General features: G+C 36.1%; 1 protein-coding gene across 6 annotated transcripts in view; it reads right to left on the reverse strand.

Moving 5' to 3' along the window:
• The window catches only part of SENP6 (SUMO specific peptidase 6), a 70966-nt gene extending 63400 nt beyond the window's left edge, over positions 1-7566 (reverse strand). For 4 of the 6 annotated variants that reach the window (XR_011599769.1, XR_011599770.1, XM_070932894.1 and 1 more), the window contains exon 1: positions 7070-7558. Coding sequence is in view for 4 of the 6 variants with exons in the window: in XM_070932894.1 (XP_070788995.1) it covers positions 7070-7133 (64 nt within the window). In the remaining 2 variants the exon portion in view is untranslated. Of the gene's footprint in view, positions 1-7069 lie in introns of all 6 variants that reach the window. The other 2 variants (XM_070932896.1, XM_070932895.1) reach the window with 2 other exon arrangements.
• Between the last annotated feature and the right edge of the window lie 2924 nt (positions 7567-10490).

The raw sequence follows: 10490 nt of genomic DNA on the forward strand, positions 1-10490 counted from the left end.
AGAGACTATTACAACCACGCGGCATCACCATACCACACAAACTAGCTAAAACCCTCAAAACATCTTGGGTAAACCAACAAGTAGTCCAGGAGTTTCACCAACATACAGTATAAGGACAGCAATAACCACTATATAGAAGAGACAGGCTATCGTATATCCTTGACCAAAGATCAGTACACTCCTTCTATCTGGGATGGTCATCCTCTTCCACCGAGTGCACAAGCTTTGGGAGGGACGCACATGGAGTGGTGAGGGAGGAAGGGGACACCCACCTAGCCAGCCAGATCAGCCGAATCAACCCTGGGGATCAATGGGGTGATAGATGTCGCAGCCAGATTGCCCTCACATTTTATTCCAATCTCATTTTAAATCATATTTCATTCCAATTTCATTTTTATTTGTGTTTTATCAATTCCATTTTAAATTGCTTTTATCAAATTTTAGTAATAATTTGTTTCTGGAACTCTGCACTTTGATATGGCCCAAGGGCTAATCAATCAATAAATAAGGAAGATAGAACAGACAGGCAAAAAACTAGCAGAGCACATCGATGAATATGAATTAGCATGATCCTTAATTTCACAACATATGGACAGACTCAACCAAATTTCAACTGGGAAACTGTGTGCATCTGTAGACCAAACTAAATCCAAAACCACTAAGGGATTCCTGGAAGCTTGGCATTCAGACAAATCAAACATCAATAGATACATAGAAATAAACCATATTTACACACTATTCAAAAGCGACAATAAAAAGGAAATTAAGAAAGAAACAAAAAGACCAGAATACATCCCCTCTAGTAGCCAATACCCAAATAAGCAGAGATTAACGCCAGGCAAACCATGAAGCAGAAAAGAACAACTCAGTCAAGACTACCAAGGAGATGCCCACTATTGAATGTAAACAGGGAGCAAGGCCCACACTCATTAATATGATATTACCTAGTTGGGTAATAAAATTTCTGTAAGCAAACAACCAAGCTCAGAGAACACCAGACTGCATAGTTCAACCCTGAACTACATATATTTTGTTCTATTGGCATTTAAATACGGTACTATATATATAAAAAACTCCACAGGGACTTCTAAGAACTAATCCATCATACTGCCACAACAATTTTAAGTAGGGTTGTTGAAAAATATTACAAATAAAGGCTATCTATATAAAATATGCACATATGCAATTATATAATCCTTTAAAATGAAAGAATTAATGCAAGGCTAAGCATTTTTTTGAGCCCTACCTTATTGTTTTGATAACATTCTTACTTTAAAATCTGTTTTTCTTTTACAAGTTGTCTTTGCTTTTAGTACTTTGATTTGTGTTCTTATGAATAAATATTAGAATAAAATGAATTCCTATTTAGTTTACAGTACTCAATTTCACAATCTTATTGTCATATGCACTTGTTGGATGAGGATGTCTACTATGGAAAAAATACCACAGGTTTTACTATATGAATACTTTATTACATGCAACAATTTAGTAGAGGATAAACAGAAATAGCCAATTATCTGGTTATATATATCATACAACATGGCAAATGCAGAAGTTTGACATCCATCCAGTTACTACTTTGCAACATCTTCTTTGGCAGGAAAAAAAAAAGCCTCCAATGTTTCTTGTATGAAGCTAAGAATCCTTCTCTTCCTACTTTTGTATTTTTCTCATGTCAGTACAGAAATTAAACCTGAAAGGAGACTGTGAATTTTAGCAATACAATGATCTGAAACATATCAACCATTAAATGCTTATAAAGACAAAGATTTTGAAATGTCCTTCACAAATCTTAGATTTAAGTATTCAAAATCTTGGATAAATCTCAAACATGAAGTGCACAGAAATAGGTCTAAGAGTATTTTTGAATTAGATGAGTTCTGCAAAGAGTGGGGGAAAATAGAAATACTGTACAAAGATTTTTCAGCTGGCTACAAGAAATATATGGAAGCAGTTATTAGTGTTACAAAGAATTGAGTGAAAGGGGCTTCAAACTTCTCCATCTGCCATATTACCCTTTTTCTTCTTAATTTGGATCTGTAAACAACGTCACATAAGCATGTTCACATTTCTAAAAATATATGTTAATTTGACTAGGAGGACCTATTCTTTTCATACAACTCTGTACAGTATTAACAATGGGATTTCCCCTTTTTTTAGAAAAAAAAAATTGATTGCTCACAGTGTGTTTTTTAAGCACAAGTCCCTGCAGTTTTTCTTGGCAAGATTTCAGAAATAGTTTGCCATTGACTCCTTCTTAGGGGTGAGAGAGAGTGACTGGCCTAAGGTCACCCAACTGGGTTTGTGCCTATGGCAGAATTAGAGTTCAGTCTCTTGATTTCTAGCCTGGTGCCATATCCATTACATAAAACTGGCTCTATGAAATTGAGATCCTAATGGAACCTAAATTTTACTGTTTTTCAGTTTAAATTCTGATTTAAAGCCACTACATAATTTTGTGAATTGCTTCCACACTAATTCAAAATTAAAGTGTTTGATAATCTCTTATCAATTTTAACAAAATAGGCCCCCTTTCTATTATGATTACAGGCACAATTCAAAAGGCGGTTTTTTATTTTTAACAACATTCTACAAATTGGGACTTTCATATTAACTAATCCAGACTTTTAGTTTGCTGATGAGTGACAAAACTGAAAATTTATCAGAAAATAAATGCTAATATAAATATTTTTAAGTTCAATCTAAAATAAATTACTGAATGAGAATATTAGAAATTCCATTTGGAATTGATCCAAAGTTATCAGCACTGCTTCATAACAGAAGTGTATGGAACAGTTTTAAAGCCATAGTTTTCAAAGAGAAAGGGCAGTTCTCCAAAAAATAAGATAGTTGGGAAAGGAGAAACTATCAGGTATAGAGACAAAGGAAGAAAAAATGCAAAAAATAAATCTTAATTTTCCTTCAGTTATAAAATCCACTAGACCTACCACTACCAATTGTTGGGATTCAATATAATCAAGTATGCATATTATTTACAGCTACTTCATTGAGATTTCCGGAGCCTTGCTTTTCTAAATATAATTTACCTTCTTGTTTTCATGAAGTGAGCAAAATGATCACATAGATGATGAAAAGACTCTTCGTTCTATTCCTTCACTCCTATCTATGAACTTGTTTTTAATTCTGATGATGGAGTATCAAAAGCCAATCACTTCCACCACAATCTTAAAGGAAGACTACAGTAAGTTGTTATGTCTACCAATGATACCACTAATCAAGAACAAGGTCACCCACCATTAAAATGATTAGTCAAGTTTAACTTCCTTCAACATTGTCCACAAATATAGTTTTTTCTTCCCGATAAAGGAAGGCATTATCAGAAAAACTAAATATACAAATGCAACTTCAAATTCGTTAGTATTATTCAAGCAGATTTAGTAAAATAAACTTCCAAAGCTTCCAAAATGAGAGTTTATGCTTAAAAAACAATACAATATTAACAAGGATATTGTTTTCATTTTTTCCTTCTTCTTTCTGTATTATTTATCATATATTCTATTCATGCCCACTGCCCAACACAAAGATTTTAGAAAAACATTTCTATTAGATATTTGTATTATTTAGAAACTAAGAAAGAGCTTTGTTGAATCTAAATAATATTCCAACATTCTAATTTCTAAGTGGTAAGTCAGTTACCTGATATTCCTGACTTGATACATTTTGACAAATCTTGAAAAGTATCAACTTACCTTTATTTTAAAAATGGGAAGGATGCCAGAGTTTGTTGAATAATGCCAGAATTGTTCAGATTTATATATAACACTAGCCCATCTACTACCTTTTCAAACTACAATGTCTAGGTTCATGCAATACATGTTGACTAGTAAACATGAACATGATACATAATGTATCATAGCACAATCAGAATTTATTCATATAATTCCCAACAGTGTCATTAAGTCGCTTTTCCTCAATTTTGTATTGTGAATTAATACCATCTCTCCCATCTTGCAGCCATTGATCATGCTGATAAATATTTAACTATTATTCGACTGGGATGATATATAAACATAAATACATACTGGTAGGTAAATAAATGTGGCTACAATATATCTAGAAAATATTAGAAGCTGATTGCAATTATATACAATGATCAGCTTAAAAAGGTATTTATAGTTGGAAAACGTAAATTATCTGGTAATTATTGGTATGCCATAATGAACTAAAGTATTCAATTATCTTCTTTAAAAGGAGTTTACTCAAGTCATCTTCTAGAGCTATAGCAACATGAGATCAATGTATCATTAATAAGATTAATAAAACAAGCTCCTGCTTGTGCTGCAATGAACATAAGTAACCTATAGAAGACAATACAATACTCAAATTATAGCAGCAAGGAATGGTCCAAGCTTTGCTTTTCTATTTGATATGGATTTGGTGCAAATTCTGCTTTGATATATTAACTATCTTTATCATACTAATACAGAACATTTAGCTTTCATTAAAACGTTTTAAAAATCAGTATAGAAACTGCACAAAGTCATACACATCATGTATTAATTTGATTATATTTGAAGGTGACCTCATATAAAAGCCATGATTGTCTATTGAAAGAGCCACTTTCTATTTGCCCTATGTAGATTTTGCTATTCTACTGTAAACTAGCCATTCACCTACAACAGCCATTTTGTGTTTCCTCCTTTTTTATGGTAGCCTTTCTGTGACTGTCACCATAGCAATCTATACCTATTCAAAATTACAAATGTCACTGCAGTTGTTTTATTTAGTACTATGGTTATTCTCTGACATCAATGAAGACACCCCTATCCTGCTCATCTTGCCTTCCCAGTATATTCCAATAATTCAATGCTTCTTCCTGCTTCCTTCTTCTCTGTTGGCCCAGTTCAGTCTTAAATTAGCTTGCTCCTGAGGACAGTTATAGATTGCAAACTGATTAGAAAAATAACATATTAAAATAAGAACCAAATAGTTTCTAAAATCTTGATGGAAAATGAAGCCTAGAATACCTGGATTAAATTATGCAACAAAAATAGGAGGAACACTAGCCATAATTATTCTGAGATCAATACATGTGACTGGAACTATTATATATGCAATTCAGATGTTAATATTGCCCTTCAGGGTCAAAATAGCTTTGTTTTCCAAACTATTGCAGGAAATTTTACCCCCATATATGATTTAAATAGCAAGCTGCATGAAGTAAATGCAACAGGTTCACAATCCTGCAATCCAAGCAATAATTCATGTACCTACTTATATATAAGCACATTTATCTACTTGTGAATATTCCAAAACAATGCTAATTTTTAATAATTATTAATACTAATAAATATTAATAAAAATGAAATAAATGGTTCAAGATCAATTACAAATCTACCTGACATGTTAAGTGGAATACTAGTTAATATGGACTACACCCCTGTGGTTGTACTGCGATAGCATACTAAAGTACACTTGTTAATAGAAATTTGAGACAAAACTGCATAAAGGCTTCTATATCTGAGAAACCACTATTTATGGAACAACTTCATATGACATTATAGCCATTTTTACTTCACAAACATTTGTGAAGAGGTTTATTACTATGATGTGGCAAAAACTGCCCAACCACAAAAAGCTGTTTCATATATACAACTTTCCAAATGAGACAACTGCCAATGTATTCCTTTTGTTTCAGCATGCTTTGATAGCGCAGTGTCATTTTCTGTCACTGCACTGCTACAACTCCTATACCACTAAATTTTAGGAATGCTTCATATTTTCCTTTTTAGGTATACAAAATAGGTAGGAAATGCGCTATGACTCTGTAAGCACTACTGCTGAATTATATATACATACCGTATAGTCATAATAGGGAAATGGCAATCTTTAATCTTTGCTCTGATAATAAATCCAGTACATTTCCACAGAAATCCAAAGAAGTAACATATGAACCTGCTTTCACATAATTCTTCCTCACAGAATTTGAAGAGCTGGTATGAAACCTTATCATCTCAGTTCATAGATACAAACGCCAAAAGTAAAATTACCAATGTTAGACAGCACATTCAACATATGAATGTATCCTACTCTCAAAATTAAACACAGCTAAAAAGAATTCTAATCTTAGAATCTCTTTTATAAAAAAAAAATTCCATTAAATTATTTTTGGAGAGAAAAGCAGAATATCAAGCTATTTTAAGTCATCAAAGAAAATATAATAACCAAGAGGAATTTATTATTCTGGCATTTTATACTTAACTTTGGAAGGTACTTTTCATATTTTGTTCTAACCAGAATATATAGAAAAGATGAAAGCCCACCCATTTTTGTGACTTCTGAGTTGGCCTGGAGTTGGTATTTCTTCTAATATGGATGCTCAATTAAGGTAGCAATGGCATGCCCACCTTCCTAGAATAAAGCACTTCGTAGTAAAGGGATCTATGATAGCATAGTAAACTGTTTTCTTACCAATTGATGTCCAGCAAGATATGGGGAAAGAAGCACATAAATTGGAGGGGGGGGACACCATACAAACCAGATATAATAATTCTCACCTCAGCATTTTCTATCATCTGATTTTTTTCTCTCTCTCTTAGTATCTTCAAGATAGGGTTAAAAATAATTAATGCAGAAAAGGAAAGCCTTCTTTATGGGGCAAAAGGAAAATAAAGTAAAAGGGGTGCCAGCAGCTGCCATAATGAAGACTACCACACAAAAGTCTGACTCAATTAGCTTCATCTCTTATCGAAATATTAACCTTTGCCAGCCATCCTCCTACCACCGCTCCCCCTCCCAGTATGCAGGTTTTTCCTCTTGCTTTTGTTCGCATTTTGTAAAAAAAAATAAAGAAAGAAAAAAAAAGTAGACTAAACCGCTCCTGCTCCTCTTTTACCTCACCTCCCACAAGACTTCCCGATCCTATAGGATAGAAAATCCCCACTCGTGGAAGCCAAACGTGAAGAGGGGGGTCCAGCTGCTACCTTCCCGAGCCGCCTTTCGAGATAGGTTTACTCGGAAGTAGGACGCCCTACTGAATCCCCAGTGAAAAGGCTTCTTTTCATGGAAACGCGCTTGGGCTTCCAAGACCCCACCGAAATCCACTTACCCTCGAGAAGAAAGGCCGGCTGCCGGATGCTCCCTACGTTTCTACCGCCGCCACCACCGGCCATCTTCGCTCAGGCGCTGATCTCGTTTCACACCATCGCGCCGACCAGTCTTTTTTTTCCCCCCTCCTTCGGTCTGGCCCAAGCACCGTCTCAGAGGTGCAGGGTATGGCAAGCTAGGCCTCTCCCTTCGGCCTGCGCCCGCCGCCGCCGCCGCCGCCTTGCCTCCTCCGGCCGACTTCCCAGCGACTGGCTGGAGGCGCCGGGTGTGATGGGGGATGGCTGCTCAAGGACCCCTCAGCCAAGCCGGGCCGAGCCGGGCCTACAAAGCGCGAAAGGGAAACGTTGCCGGCTGCCTTCTCTTCACCCGCCTCCTTTTATTGTGTTCGGCGACAGCAGCAGTAACAGCTTCTCGGCCGCTCGCGGCAGACGAGAAGAAGAGGCCGCTGCAGTCCCGCCGGCGGGCTCGCTCTGGCCGCTGCGCTGCCTGCCACCCAAAGGCGGGGCGGTAAGGACGAATGAACCCAACCGAGCCAGGCTGCTCCTCGCCGCCGCCACCCTTCCCCACCCCCTCCCGGCTGCGGGCTGTGGCGGCTGTGCGGCGGCCAACGCTTTCCCCTCCTTGCGGCGCTGCCCCCAATCCCTCGGCGGTGCCCCGAGATCAAGCCCCGCCGATCAGTACGCGACCCACCACAGCCTGTGTGCCGGCCTTTTGGGGGGCTCCCTCCTTCCCAGAGGCCAGCCCCACAGAAAAAGAAGGTGTAGCTAATTTGACAACGAACCCAACACCTCTGCCTCCCCCTTCCCCACCCCGCCTCGCACCCATGTTTAAAATGGCCGCAGTTACAAACCAGTGTCCCTGGTTTGTTCAGCTGCTTTCTTGTCCCCCACCTTTTCTAGAGAAAAGCCCCCCGAAGGAAGGGAGTGAGGGAAAGTTGGGTCGTTAACTTCGAAATTGTTTAAAGAGTGCATGGACAAATGTGTGTGTGTGGTTTAAAAAAACCCTTCTCAAGTCATTAAGGATCAGGGATACATTTTTTGTTTTTAAAATCCAACTCTGTGAATAGCTCATTATTTTTACCATGAATAAACTGAATAGTGTAACGTTTTCCTTGTCGCCCCTCCCCCAAGGGAAGGTGTTGGTGTGTTTTCTGACAATATATAAAAATATAATGTATATGTAAAGAAAATTGCTGACAGTTTCAAATGTAAGGTGACCAACACATGCCATAATTGGCCTTGAGGTACATGAATCCTAATTTGGGGGTGATTTCAGTGTAATTGCTGCTGTAGCATCAGTATCTTTCAACTTGCCTTAACCAGGAGTTTTGAGGGGATCTAACCTACCACAGTGGGCCCATAGTATTCCACCACCTCCTATCCCTTGCTTATTAAATTCAAACCACACTTAACTCTGCAAAACATTTGGCCTTTCTATTATATCTTTAAAAGTCATATCTCTTTTATTATTCCCTCCTGTTTATGCATTGGTTGTGATCAACCTTATAAGCAGTTGGATTGGCTTTGACATTCCTTTATTTTTTTAATTTTTGGCAGCTGCCTATAGTTAAGTATTACTATACTTAATAGGAGTTGTAAAAGTAAATAAGTAAAATAATCCTGAAATTCAGCCTTAAATATAGTCAACAAAGGACCCTAATTGTTGCTTCTTTTTCTTCAGTTATACCTTTATGCTTCTAAAATTTATTTAGGAACTTTGTATATATTGCTTTTCCAATATAATTTGTTGCGAATTAAAACAAAAACAAAATGTTCATAAGCAAAATAAACTTTATATCCAAAATAGACAAAGAAAAAGCTAAGATTAATGGAAAATTCCAAAAATAATATTACAGGAACCAAATCATCATACCATAGTAATATAGTATTAGTATTACATAGTAACAATGTTTTTCTTGTTCAGAATAACTTCTGTACTCTCAGGGAAGTTTCATATTGCTGATAATGGCAAGAATAATGCTCACCATCCCCACCTTTTCTTGCCTGGGTAATAATTTCCAAGGACAGTCTCAAAATCTCTTATTCTCTTCACTTTCAACTATAAATTCACCAGATATACAAACTATTATACTTGCCTCTGTGATATTTAACATTAACGAAGATTTTTTTTCAATTCCTATTTTTAATTCATTTTTGTTTTTTACTAATTCATTTTTTTTATTTTTGACTAATGTAGGGATATTCCCTGCACATCTCAAATTGTTAGTGGTTTGCTCTCCAAATTCACTTCCGATGTTTCCTTTCTTCTATCGACTATATTAGTTAAATAAATATGAAAACAATATACTGTATATAGTTGTCTTAGTATCTTCTATATTTAAAACAACAGTATATTTGTAAATTCAATTTTTAGAACAGGTTTCCATGATCAGAAAGAAGGAAGAGGCATAGAAGTGGTACAGCATACCTATTAGGTTTAATACATTCCATATTTTGAACTAAATGACATAGTTAAAGGTCTTGGTATAATTAGTGAAGCAAAGATAAGCTTTCTTGTGTTCTGTCACTCTTTTCATTATTCATCTTACATTAAGTATCTGATCTCACATCTCCCTTTTTTTAAGTGCCTAGTCATTTAGCATTCCGCTCCTCATGTATTCTCCTCCTCTCCTCTAATCTTCATAAAAAGTTAAGCAAAATCTTCTGTGAAAAAATGGTGCAATGGTTCAATAATTTGCACATTCTCCTGCACCTGACATTTTCAAATTAGGTACCTGCAGCAATATTTTCAATTCTTTAACACAATTTGTACCATAATATATGTGCCATCCAGAATTCTTATGGAAAATAGGTCTCCATGTATACTATATACATATTTGTGTGTGGTTGAGTGTGCATGTATGTGTGTATGGGTTCTAGCTGTAGTTAATTCTTCTTTGAGTAAGGTTGTGTCTTGATTCGCTTCTCCTCAAGAAGCGATCGCTGAAACCACCATATTGGACAATTTTCATCCAGTACCTAATCTCTCCTTTTTGGGGAAGGTAGTTGACAAGGTGGTTGTGTAACAGACTTTGAGGGCCGTGGAGGAAGTCAATTATCTGGACCTTTTCCACATTGAAAAATTAATGTACCAAAAATAAAGGTAGTTATGTTTGGCAGAAAAATGGAGTGAATGATGGCAAATTATATATAAATGATGAAAAATTACACCAGCTAAATGAATTTGTGTATCTTTGTTGTTCTTTCATCTAGGTGATATTAAGTAACTGATACCAAAAGTTTATAAAATATCCTGAAAGACATAATGGATATTTAGTTGTTAATTTTCTGAGCTATATGTAAGAGATATATAGTAGAATAACACATTTAGGAATGTTTTCTCAAAAGTACGTATTAAATAAGTAAGAACAATACATTCTAATTTGCACTACAACTTGCACAGTATTTTGGCTTTGGCCAGGC

The sequence above is a fragment of the Pituophis catenifer genome, unplaced genomic scaffold (assembly GCF_029215685.1).
Source record: "Pituophis catenifer annectens isolate HBS135680 unplaced genomic scaffold, rPitCat1.0.hap2 SCAF_1, whole genome shotgun sequence".
NCBI classification, from domain to species: domain Eukaryota; kingdom Metazoa; phylum Chordata; class Lepidosauria; order Squamata; family Colubridae; genus Pituophis; species Pituophis catenifer.